Source organism: Stegostoma tigrinum, chromosome 25 (assembly GCF_030684315.1).
Source record: "Stegostoma tigrinum isolate sSteTig4 chromosome 25, sSteTig4.hap1, whole genome shotgun sequence".
NCBI classification, from domain to species: Eukaryota; Metazoa; Chordata; class Chondrichthyes; order Orectolobiformes; family Stegostomatidae; genus Stegostoma; species Stegostoma tigrinum.
In genome coordinates this window covers 7145277-7167036 of record NC_081378.1, presented here as the reverse complement: position 1 = coordinate 7167036, position 21760 = coordinate 7145277, and the positions used below count along the sequence as shown (strand labels likewise).

The window sequence follows — 21760 nt, the reverse complement described above, 5'->3', positions numbered from 1 at the left end:
AGGAAAGGCTAGACAGAATGGGCCTGTATCCTTCAGACTTTAGGAAAGTCAGAGATGACTTAATTCAAATGTACAAGATCCTGAGGGGACTTGATTGGGTGGATATTAAAACGATGTTTCCTCTTGTGGGAGGAGCGAGAACTAGGGGTCATAGTATAAAAATAAGGGATTGCCTATTTAAGAATAAATTAGGAATTAGTTATGCTGTAAGGGCTATGAACTTTTTGGAGTTTCTCAAAAAGCAGCAGAAGAAAGATCTTTAAATATTTTTAAGGCAGAGGTGGATAGATTCTTGATTACCAAGAGACGGAAAGATTATCAGGGATATACAGAAATGTAGAGTTGATGTTAAAGTCAGTTCAGCAATGATCTTATTGAACGGCAGAGGAGGTATGAAGGCTTAAAGAAGGAAATGGCCTATTCTTGTTCCTTGCTCGTCTGTTCGTAGTGATTGGATACTTTTTTTGGTCACAGCTTATTACTATGGAAAAAAGAAGAAAATCATCAGACCTCCTGTTGGATATGGCAACATAGAAAGCAACAATAAAAAACCCACTAAACGCAGGAAAAAACGCAGGTCTTGTTTTGTCCAAAAGAAAAAGCGCTCATCCACATCAGTGGATTGTGCTCCACAGGTATCAGCTATATTTTATTTATAGAGGCAACTACACGTAGCTGACTGAACTTGGTAATTGCACTGCCCTCAAATAAAAGCAGAAAATGCTGGAGAACTGAATATTCTGAAGACGAGTCATATTGGATTTGAAATGCTAACTTTGTTGCTGTCTCCACAGATGCTGTCAGACATGCCGAATTTCTTCAGCATTTTCTGTTTCAGATTTCTAGTGTCCACATTATTTTGCTTTTATCTAGGCACAAAGAATTGGCATGATTTAGCATTTCCTTGGTATATAGAATTGTGTGCTTTTTTTCCTATTGTATTTCTGTTTACACAACTATACGTGGGGTAAGATACTTAGGATAGAACAAAGAACAATACATTGTGGGAACAGGCCATTCAGCCCTCCAGGCCTATGCTGATACATTGTGCCCTTCCATACTGAAACTATCTTCACTTATAGGGTATGTTTCCCTCTATTCCCTTCCTATTCACATATTCACCCATGTGCTTTTTGAAGGCTGCTGTTGTCTGCTTCTACCACCACCTCTGGCAGCACATTCCAGGCAATAGCCACCCTTTGTATGAAAAACTTGTCCCTCCCACATCTCCCTTAACTCCTCCGCCATCCCCACAGGACCTTGAACCTATGTCCTGTAGTAATTGACTCTTGCACGTCGGGAAAAAACCTCATACATTCCGCTGTATACATGTCATTCACAACCTTATTAACTTCTATCAGATCACCCCTCAACTTAGTGTGTTCCAGTGAATACAAACCCAGTCTCTCCAACCTTCTTCATTGTTAAAATCCTCCATGCCAGGCAACATCCTAGTAAACCTTTTCTATAACCACACTATCTATAACTCCACCAATTTTTGTATTGTCCGCAAACCTACCAATTGGACCAACCATGTTTCCTTCCAAAGCATTTATGTAAACCACAAACAGCACATGTTCCAGCACTGATCCCTGTGGAACACCACAAGTCTCAACTCTCCATTCCAAAAAGCATCCTTCCACCACTACCCTCTGACTCCTTTGACTAAGCCGGTTGTGTATCCATCTTGTCAGCTCAGCCCTTATACTATGTGACTTCACGTTTTGTACCAATGTGCCATGAGGGACCTTGTCAAAGGATAGAGAGAGCAAGAGAACCATTTTGCACAGAGCATTGTGACACTTTGGAAGAGTTGGGAATTGATTCAGAAACCATGGTAACATGTATACAAATGAGGTGCAGGAGGGGAGGGTTGTGATGGGGGCACGTAAGATTAGAACAGTGCTTTTATGGACTATATTTTTTATTGGCCCTTAAGCTGGGTTTAAGTTTGAAGGCAATGAATAATGATTACTCTGAACCTAGACAAAGATACCTACATTTAATTTTTTAAATTTCATGTTCTTATTTGTATTTATCCAAAAATAACTCCAGGAAAATGGAGAGGAGAAGGAAGATGGACAAGATCTGATAGAGGATGAAACTGGAAGTGATGGAACAAGCTCTGAGCAGCGTGATGACCAAACGGATACATCTTCTGAGTTGCCTGATGCCAAACCAAAACGATTACGGCGACTGAGATCAGCATCAGAGCTACCTCGGCCTCACATAGTAGACAGGGCAAAGAGAAAGAGAAGGGTGCGGACATCATCGCTCTCAGAGGATGATAAATATGATTCACTCAAATGCTCAGCACCAAAGGTAAATTATACTACATGTTCAGTGAACTGTAGCTATTTTATATTTTCATGTTGAACTTACATGTATTAAAACGGTGACCTGTATTTATATAGTACTTTTAACATTGTAAAACATCCTAAGGTGTTTCACAACTATTATTGGACAAAATTGACATTGAGCCATATGAGGTGTGCTTAGGATTATAACCAAAGGTTTAGATGAAAAGATGAGTTTTAAGGAGTAATTTGAATGAGGAGGGGGAGATTGGCCTTGATATGAAAGTTTACTGAAATATATCCCGAAGATTGCAAGAACAATTCAGCTCTGTGTGTATTTCCCAGGGTTGATTGATGTAACAGGGGTTAGGGAGTAAAAGGCAGAAGTTGTTGGGGATCAGAAACTGAGAGAAAGCCAAACAAAATTACATCAGTCTTCCTAATATCTTTTCAGAGCTGAAATATTTGCTGAAATAGTGCTGAATTTCACTCAGGGGAGTCCATGGGGCAGTGGTATTGTCACTGAAATAGTAACTTAGAGACCCAAGTAGCGCTTGAGGGTCACAAATTTGAATCCCATTGTGGCAAATGACCAAATTGGATTTCTTCAAACTCCGGAATTAAAACCTAATGACCATGAAATCATTGATTGTTGTAAAACTCCATCTGGTTGACAAATGTCCTTAGGGAATGAAATCCGCCATCCTTACTTGTTCTAGCCTACATGGAACTCCAGACCCACAGCAATGCAGCTGAATCTTTACTGCCTCTGAAATGGCCTAGCAAGTCATTCAGTTGTATTAAACTCTAAAAGCCTCAAAGGAATGAAATCTAACAGGAATCAACCTAGAGATTGTAAATGACAATAGCAAACTATCAGACTAGTCACACAGTAGCCCAACATAGTCATGCTCGCGGGATCGTACATTACAGACAATATCTAAGGCACCACCACTGCCGTCCCTGGATATATTATATTCCTCGAGGAGGACGGACTCAAAAGGTAGCAGCTCAGTGACATGCAATATGGGGGAATTTTCCCTGGGAATCCTCAATTTTGACTGCAGCCCTGATGTCTCATAACATCAAGTCAAAAATGGACAAGGAAACCTGCTGATAACCATGTACAGCCACCCTCAGCTTATGAATCAGCAGTCCTCCATGTTGAGCACTGTTTGGAGGATGCACTGAAGGTAATGAGGGTGTAGAATGTACTCACAATGGAAGATTTCAATGTTCAACACCACTGCTAACCATGATCATCGAGTCCTAAAAGACATTGCTACTAATCTAGTACTGAATAGGTGTTGAGGGAATCAACATTCTCATCTTGCTCATCCTCACCAATATGTCAGTTGTAATACTATCAATGGGGGTCACCACTGCACAGCACTTGTGGAGAAGAAGACCCATCTTCACCTTGTGGGTGCCCTCCATTCCGTTGTGTGGCACCAACATTGTGCTGAATGCGATAGATAATCAGAAACCCAAGGCTCAGTATCCATGAGGTGCTGTGGGCCATCAGCAACAGAAAAGTTATATTAAACTACAACCTGCAACCTCATGAATAAGCATATCTCTCACTCTATCAGCATCATTGAGTCAGACGATCAACCCTGGTTCAATGAAGAATGCAAAAGGGCATGCTAGGAGCACCAGCAGGCATACATAAGAATAAGGTATCAAAGTGGCGAAGCTACAATGCAAGACTATTTGTGTGTCAAAAAACAGGAGCTGCAAGTGATAGGCAGAGATCGGGGGTTCCAAAACCAATGGAAACTGAAAGAACTGCGGATGCTGTAAAGCAGAGACAAAAATAGAAATTGCTGGAAAAAACTCAGCAGGTCTGGCAGCATCATGGAGAGAAATCAGAGTTAACATTTCAGGTCGAGTGACCCTTCCCCAGAACATATTCAAGCTGGGACTTGCTGCATCTGTATGACTCAAAAGTGTATTTTTACCCACTGAAGTTATTCCATCTTTAACCGTTTTATAGGCAAATTGTAGAGAAAACTGCTTCTGAAATCCTGATTTTTCTGATGTTCCTTTTGGGTCATCCATGATTTTATGTGACAATTAATTAATTAATTTGTTTTATGTCTACTGTAGGAAATTAGGCAAAACGAAGATGATAAACTTGTGCTGGAAAGTAATCCATTGGAATGGTCAGTGGCTGAGGTTGTCAGATTTATCAAGTCCACAGACTGTGCACCTCTGGCAAAAATATTTCAGGAACAGGTAATTTTACAAATGGACACTTCACAATTCAAAATAATGAGGAAGTTATATCAATATTATTGTGTTTATTAAATAATTTGTCACAGAAAATGAGAAAATCAAAACTTTTCTGAAGGAGAAGAATGGGAATCAAGAAACAATTATTCTTTTTTTGTTTGTGATGCCTGCAATTTTGCTGCATCTTCCAACTTTACTGCATTTTTTCCTATTTCCATGGTAATATTTTACACAAATACTATGTTCATCCTTCTACCTGTCCCAAAACAAATGAAGCATCTTTGTGATATTTAGTGCTCCATGCTAACTAACTTCCAAAAAGTGTATTCAAGGCAATCTCCCTTTAAGCATTGAACATAACTAACAGAGTATTGTGGTGAGAGATAGTAGGAACAGCAGATGCTGGAGAATCTGAGATAACAAGGTGTAGAGCTGGATGAACACAGCAGGCCAAGTAGCATCAGGGGAGCAGGAAAGCTGATGTTCTGGGCCTAGACCCTTCAGAAATCTTTCTGAAGAAGGATCTAGGCCTGAAACATCAGCTTTCCTGCTCCTCTGATGCTGCTTGGCCTGCCGTGTTCATCCATCTCTGCACCTTGTTATCTCACAGTACTGTAGTTCAATGTTTTGACACCTAGAGCTTAATTTTATAATATCTTGGCTCAGCATAAGTTTATCAACTGTCATAGAGGCTTAGCGCATTTTCTAACACTATATTTTCCCAAACTCACCTTGTTGGCAACCTACCAAGCCCCTGTGGTGCTCCTGTTTGCTGATGCTAGCCCTGTTAGCCCACTAGCCACAGCCAGAAATACTTGACACTACTGGGACACCCCAGGACCCTTGATGCCAGTGCCTCTTTTTAAAAAACCATTACCCATCCAGTCAAGCACTGTCAATCCAGAGTTGCCCTGCATGGTTTATGATATTTGCCCCAGATATGGCAACCAAGAAGAAGATTGGTGCTCCATTTTGCAAACAGGGACCTGGAGTTCCTTATGGGAAGAGGGTTTTGAGGATTGCAGAGGAGAGACAACCTCTTTCCCCAAGGACAGCCTGAGGAGGCCACAACACCAGAAGAAGCCAGTCTGACCCAAGGTCACTTCCAGTCACCTGGAAGAAAGCCCAACAGTGTAGGAAGGAAATCAATGAACTTTTTTGCTCCACGGGGGTGAGTGCCACTACCTTCAGTCTACTAATTCGCTATCACTTCACCCCTCCTACTACACCCACCTCCTACCAAGTCTCTTGCTCTTCCACTCTCGTAGTTGCCTGCAGCATCTTGCCTTAGCCCCTCTTATCTTGTAGATGACAGATATAATTGACAAAAGTGTCCACCTATTGTATTAATCGTCATGAAATACTGATCAGGTTGAATTCACATTTCAGCTACAATCTAAAGACTTGTGAATTGAGTGATAGCTGAAGTGCTTAACTATTATTTACGTGATAAAATAATGTAAGCATTTTAACATAGAACATAGAACATAGAACAGTACAGCACAGAACAGGCCCTTCAGCCCACAATGTTGTGCCGACCATTGATCCTCATGGATGCACCCTCAAATTTCTGTGACCATATGCATGTCCAGCAGTCTCTTAAATGACCCCAATGACCTTGCTTCCACAACTGCTGCTGGCAACGCATTCCATGCTCTCACAACTCTCTGCGTAAAGAACCTGCCTCTGACATCCCCTCTATACTTTCCACCAACCAGCTTAAAACTATGACCCCTCGTGCTAGCCATTTCTGCCCTGGGAAATAGTCTCTGGCTATCGACTCTATCTATGCCTCTCATTATCTTGTATACCTCAATTAGGTCCCCTCTCCTCCTCCTTTTCTCCAATGAAAAGAGACCGAGCTCAGTCAACCTCTCTTCATAAGATAAGCCCTCCAGTCCAGGCAGCATCCTGGTAAACCTCCTCTGAACCCTCTCCAAAGCATCCACATCTTTCCTATAATAGGGCGCCCAGAACTGGACGCAGTATTCCAAGTGCGGTCTAACCAAAGTTTTATAGAGCTGCAACAAGATCTCACGACTCTTAAACTCAATCCCCCTGTTAATGAAAGCCAAAACACCATATGCTTTCTTAACAACCCTGTCCACTTGGGTGGCCATTTTAAGGGATCTATGTATCTGCACACCAAGATCCCTCTGTTCCTCCACGCTGCCAAGAATCCTATCCTTAATCCTGTACTCAGCTTTCAAATTCGACCTTCCAAAATGCATCACCTCGCATTTATCCAGGTTGAACTCCATCTGCCACCTCTCAGCCCATCTCTGCATCCTGTCAATGTCCCGCTGCAGCCTACAACAGCCCTCTACACTGTCAACGACACCTCCGACCTTTGTGTCGTCTGCAAACTTGCTGACCCATCCTTCAATTCCCTCGTCCAAGTCATTAATAAAAATTACAAACAGTAGAGGCCCAAGGACAGAGCCCTGTGGAACCCCACTCACCACTGACTTCCAGGCAGAATATTTTCCTTCTACTACCACTCGCTGTCTTCTGTTGGCCAGCCAATTCTGTATCCAAGCAGCTAAGTTCCCCTGTATCCCATTCCTCCTGACCTTCTGAATGAGCCTTCCATGGGGAACCTTATCAAATGCCATCTGGGAAGAGCATGTAAAGCAAGACCTATTTGAACATTACAGTTAGCTGGTATAGTCTTAAATCTTGCCAAGAGTCCACTCACATAATTTAGGATAGCTTACCTAGGACACTACATAGGGGATGGGCACGTCTGATGAAGGGTCTAGGCCCGAAACGTCAGCTTTCCTGTTCCTAAGATGCTGCTTGGCCTGCTGTGTTCATCCAGCTCCACACCTTGTTATCTCGAATGCCAGGTGGAGTTTAATTTAGATAAATGTGAGGTGTTGCAGTTTGGTAAGGCAAATCAGGACAGGACACTTGGTACGGCCCTGGGAGTGTTGCCAAACAGAGACCTAGGGGTGCAGGTTTATAGTTTCTTTGAATGTAGGGTGGCAGATCGACGGGATATTGAAGAAGGCATTTGTCTTCATTGGTCAGCGCATTGAGTATAGAAGTTAGAATGTCATGTTGTGGCTGTATAGGACATTGGTTAGGCCACTTTTAGAATACTGTGTTCAATTCTGGCCTCCCTGCTACAGGAAAGATGTTGTAAAACTTGAAAGGGTTCAGAAAAGATTTACAAGGATGTTACCAGGATTGGAGGGTCTGAGCTATGGGGTGATGATAAATAGGATGGGGCTTTTCTTTCCCTTTGGAGCATCAGAAGCTGTGGGGTGACCTTATAGAGGTTTATAAAATCATAAGAGCCATGAATAGAATCAATAGCTAAGATGGTTTTTTTTCCCAGGGTTGGGAAGCTGAAAACTGGAAGCCATAGGTTTAAGGTGAGAAAAGAAAGATTTAAAAGGGATCTGAGGGGCAGAGGGTGGTGCATTCCATAAATGAGCTGCCAGAGGAAGTGGTGGAGGCAGGTGCAGCTACAATATTTAAAAGGCATCTGATGGGTACATGAATAGAAAGGGTTTAGAGGAATATGGGTCAAATGCAGGCAAATGGGACTAGGTCAGTTTAGGATATCTGGTTGGCATGGACAAATTGGACTGAAGGTTCTGTTTTCGTGCTGTATAACTCTGTGATTCTATGATGGCTCTGGTTATAAGCTCTGTTCCTAAAACTAAATAGAAAATCATGAGATTTCTGGCAGTGTGAGAGTTTATCGGAAATTTGTGCCTAACTTCTGCACGATATCTGTGTCCTTAACAGATTTGCTGTGAAAACGAACAAAGGTGGTCCGGTCAGCAGAATGCCAAGCAGCTTTGAGAAGCTGAAAGCAATTTTAATAAGTGTGCAGGCATTGGCCACTTCTAAATTTATGAAGTGTCTAAAATGGAAATTTAGATCACATGATATGGGGATCGGTGCAGTCTTAGTGCAGGATGATGAAACAGGTACAGAGAAGCAATTGGGATATTTGGCTATTAAACCAAAAGTAGAGGAAGTACTCTACAGTGGAAAAGGAGACTTCAGGATTATTATAAGCTTCAAAATCTTGAAGACCATACGTCCATTATGGGTACAAAGAAATACTAATATACATTGATCATAATCCTTTAGCCTTTGTTGAAACATTGAAGACTCAAAATGTGAGTTTGATTTGATTGAGCTTATTTATTCAACCATTTAAGGTAACATTGTTCACTTTATTGGAAAAGAAAATTCACTACCTGATGCATTATCAAGAACAATAATGTTCTTGATGAAATAGTTTGAGAATTTGAGAGGAAATTTACAAGAATTTGTTTAAATCTTGCATAAGGAATAGGTGAGGATGAATAATGCTAGTATTCTTTTAGTTTGCACATGTGTTTGTGCTTATCTGATAATGAAACCCTTTGAAAATGGTGCTCCATCTCAAGGATGGAGGCTTGTAAGGGACCGTATATTTTCCCTCACTGAACTATTACGTGGAATAAATGTCGGATACTACCATACAGCTGAAACCTCAGGAGAGTTTCACACCTCATCCCGTTAAGCTATAGCACTACACTCCTTTGAAGGCACTCAAGGAGGTTCTAAAAATTAAACCAGCTCTTTTCAACACAAAGGTGTTCATTAGGGATGTTTTCAAGGTTTTTTTTCTTAATTTCCTAAAAAACAAATTACTGTAAGTAGCAAACTGGCTAATATAATTAGCAAGTAGGTTTTTTTTTAAGTAATTTCTAGTTATCTAGATTCAGGTTACTCAGGTAATAGACTTAGTCTGGTTTAATCACTTAAATAAGACAAAGAACTGTGTGGATGTTGAAGATCTGAAACAGAAAAAAAAATTGCTGGAAAAACTCAGCAATTCTGTCAGTTGTGGCGAAAAGTCGGAGTTAACGTTTTGAGTCCAGTAACCCTTCTTCAAACCCCTCAAGGACAGCTGGACTCAAAGCATTAACTGTGCTTTATCTTTGTAGATGCTACCAGATCTGCTAGGCTTCTCCAGCAATTTCTGTTTTGGTTAAATTACTTAATTTTTACTGTAAACTTACATTTTCAGTTGTAAAAAATCAAACCACATTAAGTTTCCACCTTAAAATATTAAAGATTATTTTGAAGCAAAAATATTTTCTGTTAATTACATTTCAAAATGATACCTGATTATGTTGGTTCATGGTGGTTTGATGATTTGTAACTTGGGTAGACCTGATAATTGGAGGAGCAAAACCCTGATCAAAAGTAAATAATTTCTGGTACAATTTGAGTCTGGATCGATAATTACAGCCAAAGTGGAAACACTTTTCTTACTTTTATGCATGCACCCTGTAAGAGAAATGTATATCATGAAATCACACACTATCATTTTATGCTGGAAAGTCATGGGTTGGTGATGTGCAATGTCATGACATCTCTGCGATGCATAAAAAAATTTCAAGACCACATTTAGACCCTTGAAAGTGCGGGAAGAAAATGACTTAAATCACCATACAGTGCTTTGTAGGCCTTTAAATTCACAGTACAAATTACACACAATAACCTGTATACAATAATTACACAGACCAAAATGATTTCTTCTAATACTAGAAATAACATTTTCCCTCTGAAAATTATGAGGTTATAATCAATGGATAATTGTGTTTAATCATGTTGTATTCTCTTAAATGTCTATGTAAATTTCAGTGTTTTTTTTAAACCATGCAAGAATGTTTTTTAGTAAGTAATAAACATTTTCTCACCAATTATGCACAATTCTCAGACAGTTTTCTCTTGTAGAAGCTAACATTTGTTTCTTGGGTTTAACACCAACTGCGTCATTAGCACTCGAATTCATCGAGAAGTAGCCTCAAGAGGACTTAACATATTTATTAAAAATCTTGCTCAAACTTGTAGTTTAATAATATTTCCACGCTGTACAATGTACAAAATTCAAGTAGTTACTCTAGTTTTTCTTTGTTATTCTAATAGAAGTGGAGTACTTTCCGGATGGCTATCATCTACAAATATGTAATTGTCTTGGTTATGGCACAGCTCACTACTGTGTCTTATTCCATCTGAAATTTCTTCCTTGCCATTACAGTACACTTTACATATATGACAGTTTCTCAATTGATTTGGGGAAACAAGCCATATGTAGTTATGCTTCATTAAACAGTTTCTAATTTAATTTACACTCACAAAGTAAATAAAGCAATTTCTCTGCCTATTTGGTAATCCCTGTGCATGTTATATGTTTTTTGATTCATTACACTTTTCACTTAGTGATATAGTTTGTTGACTTCTGATTTTAGATACAGTGTGGTTCTGTAGAGGACTTTTTTATTTGGCAGGCATGAAGTTACTATAAGTTTTGTCTCAAAGCTATTAAATTGAACAACTTTGCAGTTGTATGGAATAAGCACTGTGCTTCTTCAGTGAGCATTTGCTCTTCTGTGCTTTTGTAGACATGTTATTAGTTACTGACAACTTCTAATCTAAACAATGAAATCAGTGCAAGTGTAGAAAGAAAACATAAATTTCTATTATTTAAGAGACATGAACCAATAACAGGTGTATGTAAAGAGCAATGGTGGAATGCAGTAACGGCTGACATGGGGGGTATATCATTAAAAATGTAGTCAAACAGCTACTGATGTTATGTTCTACAGTTAACTGTGCCATATTGAATAGACAGTGTTTAATCTGGAATTACTTTTAGAATTAATTGTGTTTAATGAAACATCTGTATTTTTTTCATGTTCTATACTGTCACATCATGATGTAGCTAGAATTGCTTGCTTTAAAGAGACCACACAAGACTATAATGACAGAATATCCTGGTATGGAACATTTTACAACATGCCCTTTTTTATTAGATTTATTTCCTCTTCAGCGCATAGTCTTGGTACCACAAACTGTTGGCTGTGTGACTTGATAATGAAGAGGACAAGGTTAATAGGGCAACTGGGATGATATTTAGCAATGGGATCAACAAATAGTTCTTAGATCTTGTTAGTTATGTATTGAAGAAACCAGAACAGCGAAGGACAAAATAAGGGGCATTAGTAAGATTGAATACTGAAGGAGAATGCTGTTGGAAGGCTTGGATTAAGAAAGAAAGAAGAAAATAAGTTAGTCATTTTCTTTAAGTTTTGAAAATTACTGACCTGTCTCCTGTCTACTGATTGCACAGGAAGTAAGTTCAAACCTAATATGCATTGGTCAATAACTTCATTATCACTATATATATCACAACTACCAAAAAGGCAGAAAGCGAGCGAGATGGACCTTGCCTTGTTCATCTAGCAATTTCTGTATGTCCATCATCTGCCTTAAATCTATCTCACCCGTGTCATCTGAAATTAAAATCAACTGAAAGAGTCCATTGTTTTAAGGATTGTTTTCCAAAGATGTGCCAGGGTGTGATGTTTTCAGGACAATGTTACGGTTACCAAAGATTCTTGTTTTCTCTGAGAAAATCAGTGGTAGGCCTGCAGTAATTATGGAAGTTAATATAGCCTAGATGATCATTAAATCCATTGAAAACTTCATTCTGAAATGTGATCATTAGGTGTAAAGTATCTGTTTACATTTGCAGTGTTCCAACATCATTAAAGCTATTTAGTGAAATAACAGGCACAATCTGTTTCCGCAAATGACAGTAAAGTACAAATATAATGACGGCTCCCAGATTTGTTGATCAAACCATTACCAACTCTAAATTACTTGCTGAAAAATCAGGAACTACATAAAGAGTAGGGCAGTGGCTTAGTGGCTCTGTCGCTGGACTAATAATCACAGCCGCAGGGCAATGTTCTGAGGACCTAGATTTGAAGCCTACCATGGAAGATAGTGAAATCTGGAACAACGATAAAGCTAATGGCAACCAAGTAACCTTTGTCAACTGTTGTTAAACATCCACCTGGCTCACTGCCGTCCTTTAGGGAAGGAAATCTGCCACCTGTACTTGGTCTTGCCTACTTGTGATTCCAGATCCGCAGTAGTGTGGTTGGCTCTTAACCCTCCAGGCAGTTAGTGATGGGCAAAAAATGTTGGCCTAGCCAGTGTTGTCTACAGCCCATGGATAAAATTGTAAAAATACATACCTGCTCTGTTCACCATTGTTGGAAAGTAGATGTTATCGACAATTGAGCTATTTGGACAGACCAAATAAAACTAAATTAATAGCTCTAATGGTCATTACAAGGAAACCTTAACAGCTTTATTAGCTCAGTATTAAAGCACATTACTTCTATCGTAACAAAATCCTTGATTTCAGTTTGTGTCAATAGAATGTAATCAGTATAAATCATTAGGGCTATGAAAAAGTCTCCATCCAGAAGTTTACCTGTATTTAACATTGGCCCCGTGACACAGAACAAATGGAACCCAAGAAACTTTGGTCATAATTTACATATATAAATAGCTAAAGAGGAACAGGAATATACATTATAGTAGTGGCACTCATTACTCCACAAAGAGGCATCCTATGTACTTTTGATGAAAAGAGATTTAATCTCCCAATTTTCGAAAAGAGATACAAAAGGTGCTTGTTGTGCTGAATAGGAATCATTGAGAGAAAGACTGAAACTTTGGGGAATGTTGAGAACGGCAAGTTTAAGTTGCTGTTATGAATTAGACACATGACATTGGCTGGTGATGTAGATAGTTTAAAGGACCCCAACGTGTGAGTTATCTCACATACAGCTTGCTACTCGTCAGCAATTGTCTGCTGTGCGTTCTGACAGGGCAAATACAGCTATTTCATCTGCAGTGGTATGTTCAATGGTACATTGTCATAGTAGATGAATCACTCCCGAATATTGGTACTATCATTCTGAGTACTTTGATAAGTAAATTCCAGTAAACTTTCTGGGAAAAACTGCTGCCATGAGGACATTTTCAAATGTCCAGTGGATGTCACAAATGTGTATATGTATGTATAGAGTTGTATACTATAAACTGCAACAAATCTGTGTATCCATTATTAGGCAATGGTCAAAATATTAGGAATAAAATCTGAGGGATTGCATCACTCATTTCAGAGCCCAACCCAAACCCTACTGCATGAAATTATCAAGGAAAGAATGCATCGAATTGCTAGGGAGATCATGTTTAACTTACCTTACAAAATTCGGTAAAGTAACATGGAGGGTTGATGAAGAAAAGCACATTTGTTGTTTACATGAATTTTAGCAAGCATTTTGACAATTACCCAAATGTCTGTCTGGTCATAAAAAGTAAAAACTCTCAGGGCCCAAAAAAGAGTACGTACCTAAATCCAAAATTAACTCAATGGCAGGAAGTAAAGAGCAATGGTCAATGAATGTTTTACTGGGGTTGTTTTCCGTGGGAGTCTATGGGCCTCAGCATTAAGTTCCTTACTTTTTATGTGTTATATCAATAATTTAAACAAATATCTTTTCCAAATTTCTTAATCATATATAAGGATTATCTTTGTGGTTGATAATGCAGAAGAAAGATTGGATTCCAGTAGTATATTAATGGACTGATCAAACTGGAAGAAAAATGACAAATGGAACTCACTCTGGAGATGAGGAAGCTGAGGATATTTGGAACAGTGGAATCTGAGGGAACCAGAGACATAGATTTATAATGATTAGTACAGGATGAAAGGGGAGTTGAGAGATTATTTTGTGTCACCCAAAATATGGTCAGGCTAAATGAAGCTGACAAACATATTAGTGGCAGATTGCATTCACAAAGTATTTGAATATGAACTTGAAATGATGTAACCCAGCCATGGACCAACAGCTAGAAAATGGAATTAGGCTGGATCACTGGCATAGACTCACTGGACAAAATGGCTTCCCCTCAGCTCTAGATTTTTATCACTCTACAATGATGATATTTTCAAACTCTTTTTTCCATTACGGCCTATGTATCAATGATTGTTTACCTGTCTTCCAATGTGAAATGGCATTATTTTCTTGATAGGTCATTAACAAGGTTTAATGGGCTTTAACAATATAGCATTGAGAGGTTTTCTATTCCTGTTAATAACCGAACACATGTTTTGTTTTAACATTGGGCAGCAAGCTGAATGGTGGTAATAAAGCAGCAATTGCTGTTTACCACTTATAGTTTTTTGGTGTATTTACTTTATTTAACAGTTGATCATGTTTAACTAACTCCTAATCCGAAACATCTTTGCAATATGTGTAAATCAATAAGATCTAGTTCCAGAAGTGCTGTGTGTCAATAATTTCCCTTCAGTTCTCGTTATTGTAACCAGAAACCCAAGCTTGCTTCATTCCATCTTTTTTCTGGCAGAGAAATTATTTTAGGAAGTCTCCCCATGTTTGTTTAATGGCACATCATGTTCTCTTTTTCAAGTATGTTTCAAAATGCAGTGTTCACAGAACCAGCGTAAACTTACTTTCAAAAATGTAAAAGTGAGCCAAAACAAATATACTTCATGATTACAGCCAAAGAATCGTACATACTATACTGCCAGTCACAGCAAGGTAAGTTAATCTGGTTATTTTCCATGACAGAGATTCAGCAGCATGATGACTATAATATCACATTAACCAATGTAAATGCAATCAAATAGGGATTACTATACCTTTTCAGAACTGGAGTTCACATTCCCTGGACAGAATCCAGGTGGGAAGTTCAATATGTTATTTTTCAGACAGTTTAGGGGTTCTGTTCATGATGCAAAATATATTTCCTGTTCACTTAGAGCTGTTGGCTAATATTTCCAGGTGTAAATAAAATAGGTTGAGAATCAGATTTATTGTGAGCTTACAGTGTGTGCAAAAGTCTTGGCTGATGAATTGTATTGCTATTTTCCAGCTTCAATTTTCTAACGTCAGTGGATTATTGTAGTATTTATTTATTTTTATCTATCCCACAGGACATCGATGGCCAAGCACTACTACTGTTGACATTGCCAACAGTCCAGGAATGTATGGAGCTCAAACTTGGCCCTGCTATCAAATTATGTCATCACATTGAGAGAGTGAAAATTGCATTCTATGCACAGTATGCTAACTGACTTAGTTTGTCATGAATCATTTTAACCTGTTTTGCTCAGAATTGTTCCAAAATGAGCACTGGATAGTTCAGCCTTGACACAATGGATGGATATTCATGTGATTACTTGCCAGCCAGATAAATGCTGTGAAATAAACTTAGTGAGTCTTTGTTTGCTGCTCAAATTGAGTGATATGATCAAAATTTAAGTAGTTTGTTAATAAAACTGAAAAAGGGCCCCTTTTACGTGAAGATTGATGCTACACATATTTGAACAGAATCAATCATTGATAGGCAAGTAATGAAAATACAATCAAGTGAACCATTCAGATTTGGATGGAAAAGAGAAAGTATCCCTTGAAGATTTGTCATTTAAATGGCTTTTGAGATTTGCTGAGTCTTCATGCTTAAAGCCCCAATTACCTTAAGAATGATAGCACGTACACGTTGGAAACAACAGAAAATAAAAAGCCTGGGCCTGGAGGTACTGAATATACTTCTGACAACAATCCATCAATGCGCTGTGCTTTTCAGTTGAACAATCATTCCTTACAATACTCAGTTCATTTGATTTGGTTGTGTTTTATATTTTGCTAGTTGATTTTTGAATGTTATCAACATGAGTTATTAGGAGAATGTTTAACTACCGTGACACTGCTGTTTAGAATTCAGAACAAAACAGCATGAAAGAGTAATTTTGCTGCCTGTTATTGTGCAGATTTCTTTAAGCCTGTCGTCATTTGCAGCCAAAAAAGTGCTTAAGTTCAGGCTCCCTGATGTTTAAAGTGATCAGCACTGTCTTTAATTAGCTGGAGCAGAATATTACAAACCAGAATTGAGCGTAACATTTCCCTACAGGAATGCTTTGAATGAATACTGTCTTAAAATAATGAGGTTCCAATACTGGCACAATATGAATTATCCCAAAGAAAATTGAAAAGTTGTAAATGGCTTTACGTAAAGGAAGGAAAGCCAGGTTTGAGGAGGACATTGTGATCTACCATCCTAAGTTCCAATTGCTTCAAACTTAAATATCGATAACTTGAAGTGATTTACTGTTATTACACTGCAATGTACAGGTGATGAGTTGTTTTCAAACAACACTGCAGTGATGTTGCATTTTTATATATACTTTCAAACCAGCTTCAGTTTCAACTTCTAAAAGACAAGGTCTGTTTTGTGGTAAACATTTGCGATGAATTGAATGATTTGATTGAATATTTGGATCATATTTTGGGGGAACACCAGAGGTTCTAGACAATTTACAGCAATTTTTTTTGAAAACTATTTTTGAGAGATCAAACCTGCTAATGATGGGACTTTCTTGGGAATGGAGACCAGCTTTGTGAAGAACATGTTCATACTTTCTTACACCTAATGATTTTTTATCAATGTGCAGCATAATAATCAAATGAGTCAACATAGACAGTACTGTAGAATATCAAAATCAGGTGCAAGATATCTACCAATTTCACGTCATCCTTTAATGGACTAAAAAAATCTAATTTAAAAATTTATGCTGAACAGAGTCTCTCCATTTGATCATTTTGTCTGCACATTAAAGTTTTTAAGCTCCTGAAGTTACTGTCACAATATATTCATGTTTCACAGTGAGTTGCCATTTAGAGTGCAGTGAATCTGAAATGTTTGGAACATACTAACTCCTTAAAATAATTCACAATTTATTATAATTAAATTGTAATGCATTTTATGTATCGAATGTTCAGACAGTATTTTTCTTTTAACCTATCAATTTGTTTTCTAATCCTTTTTCCCAAGCAAAAAAAAATGTAAAAAGGACATTTTTGGAGCAATGACAACTATTAAGTATACAGTACTACACTCTTTATAGTCCCATAAGAATTCAATTTTAAAGAAAGTTCTAGACATTAGATTTCTTTACTGAAGGCCATTTAAGGTTGAGAATGTTGCTGGCACTTGACACCTCTTGCCTAAGTGCAGCAGTGACAGATTATTGAAAAGCACAATGTTGGTCCTTAACTCTTTCAAGTGAAAGATATTTGCTGTCATAAAGGTTAGTTAAGAATCAACTTTACTGGATATTTCAGGTAATCTGCTCATCCAATTCCCTGTGTATGCCATTTTACAATGTACACATATTTGTACACATTCAAAGATGCATTTGGTGTTTCTGCCTAGAATCAGTGCACTAACCTTACTAGTTCATTTTAAAGTGAACTGTATGGTTGATCTGACGATATTAAATGACAGACTGGCCCCATGTTCCAGTAAGCCGCACACAGACTTACCATAAATCACAGAAATTCAATGTGACCTACTGTTTCCCTTTCCATGATGTGGAAACAAATCTTTGGGTTAAAATGTCCTAGAGGACAACAAAGTTGAGAGCAAAAGAACACCAAACTAAATCTTTAAACATTATACTCTCTTTTGTGGTATGCACACTATTTCTACAGTAAAATCACATTGCACATACAGTTTCTATGTGAATTCTTAAAAAGTAAAAGTACAGAAAATCTAATGTCAAATTTCCTGATTACTGTCATGCTAGATATTCAAATGTAAAAATAAAAGCATATGGAGTACTAGTAATTAATCGTTTTTTTCACTCGTAATATTTTAAAATTTTTTGATTAGAATTTTGAGTGACAAATACCTTTTTATTTCAAATATCATATTACAATAAAAATACTGTGCAGTAATCTAAAATGAGATAAATTCTGTGATTTTTTTCCCCACGTAAAAAAAATTACATTTGTTATACTGTACTTTGATTTACTTTTTTAATGAGCTCTTTTGCAATCTCTAACAAATGTTGTTATCTTACACTAAATAAAAAAGATTTGGCGTATCTTCATGTTTGGCAAGCCACTCACGCCTGGATACAGCTTTAAGTACAGATTATGCTTATGCCGATAAGTTTGTCTTAACATATAGAAACAAAAATCTTTGGAATTGAACGTGCTTTTAAGTTGCATTTTTTAAAATGCAAGGCAAAATATGGAAAAAAGGCTTTAAAATAGTCAGCTCGATTCTTAATAACATTGAAACAAAACTTAGTGATGATCTCTACAGCCACCAAACAGCAGATCAGTATTGGGAAGATTTAATTTTAAAATGTACATTTTCTTTCAGAAGAATTCACTTTGAAAACATGTGAAACAGCTGTACAGAACGCAACTATTATAAAGGAGTCAGTATCAATGGAAGTGTACTTCATTTTATTGTGTACTCTGAGACAAGGAATACATTAATTATATTAAGAACATAAGCAATTTCATAGCTGTAAGGCTCTCTGTTGACTAATGCTGGTATCATATCTACAGGGACTGCTATTTGCCCACAGAAGTGCCCCAGCGAACCTTGTGCCTGTATTAGAATGACATTTGTAAAATTGTCTGTAAATGTGATGTTGGATTCCTTGGGAATTATGAGAAATGGGCCCTATTCACTATCTTTAAGACATAAACATGGTTAATAAGCTGGCAAAATAACTTTTTATCTGTATTTTATTCCTTAATAATATAAAGTGTAACGTCTGACTTTCCTCTGATAACAAAGTGTGAGGCTGGATGAATTGTTGTCATTCAGCTCAATGACATCATTCTGCTACAATTTTTTTTCTATATCAGAATAGGGAAGTACCCTAAATAATTATGATAATTACTATCAGCAAATTAATTAGCTGGATTTTCACGAGGTTAAAGTCAACACCACTATGCAAGAAATATTCAGGAAGAATAAAACTGTTGTAAACACTTGGAAGATTTAATTAAATTCAGCTTCAGCAAGAACATGAAATGGGTGGCAGCGGATCACAAGTTTTCCATTAACCGAAATGGGAGGAATAAGTAAGCAGTTGTATAATGGCTGTCCAATCAAATACTGCCCAATTTATGCCCTACCAAAGTTGAATTTTCATCCCATTGGTATTAAAGGTCTTGATGTATGTGTTGCAGAGCAATTATTGCATTTTGTTTGTCTTACTTCTGTATGGACTTACAGTTTGTATATGGGGTAAAAGAATTGCACATTCCATTTTAATGTGTATATGGTGTTCAATTGTATTTTTTAAACAGAGTACATATATCAGAGTGTTTCTCCCCACCCCGCCCCCGCCCCCGATCAGTAGAATGATGTGCAGATGACACTGAGGTAATATGTGGAGCTGTGCATTGTAATTGGTTATCTTGCATGTTATACTTAATAAAACTGTAATAAGTACTGCTGTTGCTGCTTAATTTCTGAAGGACAATATACTGCTTTGTTAACCAACTCATTCTTTATACATTTTGTATATATTTTGAAGAATTAACCCTGTGCTATTGACATTTTACAGCCATCAAGTATCATGTACATGTTTCTGGAGATTGTTTAATTCATTAAGATACATTAGTTCCTTTGCCAGAATCTAATGTTTGTACAAGCAAGAAACCCAGAAAAATATACTGACTTATTTTGAAGCTATTACATTTAGTCAATTGTAATTTCAGTGAACATGTTACAAAAATTTGTCAAGAGGTTGTGATATGTTGTAGAAAATGTTGTGTGATTTTTCAGTAGTGTTTCCTTGTAGATCAGTATGGTGGATACTATCTTTTAAAAAAAAACACCAAAGACTTCCTACAATACTCTTTCAGGCCCAATTTCTAAGTTATGAATGGGCTCATTTGTGTTTTCTAAGACATCTTTTGTTACTAATGTATCTGTTCAGCTGGTTGGAATTTAAGATTATTTGTAAATGGGAAGTATTAGTGATCGCTTTCTAACTAAACCGACTGACAGAACCAAGGGCACAAAAATTTGACTATTCACAAGTAAGCACAAATGCTGGCTATTTTTGCAATTTGATGATTACAATAGTTATCAATGCATTGGTGTAAAAACAAGAAACTTGCCGCCATTATTAAACTGAGATGTAGATCATTACTTGAACTGCAACACGCAGTTGTGGTGGTGTAATAGATTATTTCCTGAAATAATGCTAATTGTTATTAGTGTGTGGTTTTATGTCAGGTTAACAATGATTTTTTGGCACTGAAAAATAAAGGTCTCAAAGGCAATTGAGGTGTGGATAACAAAATATGCAGCATTTGTATGAGGGAACTGTTTTAATATAAAGATGCAAAATCATGTTTAAATTGTCTAATCACTTTCTAAGCTTAGATTAAAACTAATAAATTTATATCTAATTATTTGTGCATTTAGTGCTGCTAGGGTCTTCACATTAGCAGTGACCAAATTAGTAGTTTCAGACAACCCTCCTCCCACACCTTTCGATGCATGTATGTAGTTCCTTAGAACACCTTTGTTGCTGACAACCTTTTGCTAAATTATCTTGGACACAAAAAAGGCTATATGATCGGCGTGCAGCCTTTGTATTTTTTCATACCTCAGAAATTCATCAGGAGGTACTCGACTTGTTCAGTGTATTTTTAATGACAAAAAAAATGATTTTGGCTTGAAGCTGTTGGGTCATCGAAATTGTGATCATTTGGAGATTGTAACTGAAAGTGATACTGTGCATCGCTGAGAAACAGAGTTTAATTTGAACAACTGTCTTATTTATGTACCACCTACAAATGTAATATAAAAAAATTTTTAACTGAAAGGAATGCATCTTGAAGAAGGGGAAATAATTAGTAAAATCCTTGCGATGCATTCCTTGCATACTGTTCTGTTTTTGCTTCTGGGATGGAAGCCTGAATTTTCTGACCAGCATTTTTGCAATGCTGGACTTATTAACATGAGTATTGAAATAAGTTGGAATAGAAAATTTAGGCTAAAAGGCCTGAATTTGCATGTCTTTCTTCCTCGCAATTGGTACTGAGCTCAAAGCAGATATTCTGCACATTGAATAAATTCCTTTAGCTTGCAAACTAATTTGAATTTTCTTGTTTGAAATGCAGTTTCTCTGCCATGTTCCTTGATTTGTTTTCTGCTTGCCTGCATAATGAGGTTACTGGCCCAACAAGTTGAAGAGCGTATTCTGTATATACGTTTTCATGTAAATAATAAATATAACCTTTAATCAGAGCTATATTTTGTTTTTAACATTACCCTTTTTATGTTGCAAGATGTCTTAATAAAAATTGAAACAAATGAGATCTTGTGTTAAGCTTGCGTTTTTTTTCGTCCAATCCCTCACTGAAATTAATATTTTATAACTTTAAAACTGAGATTCAAGTATGCATTCTCAATGAATTTCTGAGAAGTTGTTAAGTACAGTGAGTGTTACCCGATAACAAGTTAAGACTGCGAGTTTAATTGGGTACTACATCCAAAACTAT

General features: G+C 37.3%; 1 protein-coding gene across 2 annotated transcripts in view; it reads left to right on the top strand.

Moving 5' to 3' along the window:
- The window catches only part of sfmbt2 (Scm like with four mbt domains 2), a 196876-nt gene extending 175335 nt beyond the window's left edge, over positions 1-21541 (top strand). For both annotated transcript variants that reach the window (XM_048553832.2, XM_048553833.2), the window contains exons 19-22: positions 475-635; positions 2056-2322; positions 4407-4535; positions 15370-21541. In XM_048553832.2, coding sequence (XP_048409789.1) covers positions 475-635; positions 2056-2322; positions 4407-4535; positions 15370-15510 — 698 coding nt within the window. In that variant the 3' untranslated portion in view covers positions 15511-21541. The remainder of the gene's footprint in view (positions 1-474; positions 636-2055; positions 2323-4406; positions 4536-15369) is intronic.
- Positions 21542-21760: the final 219 nt, after the last annotated feature.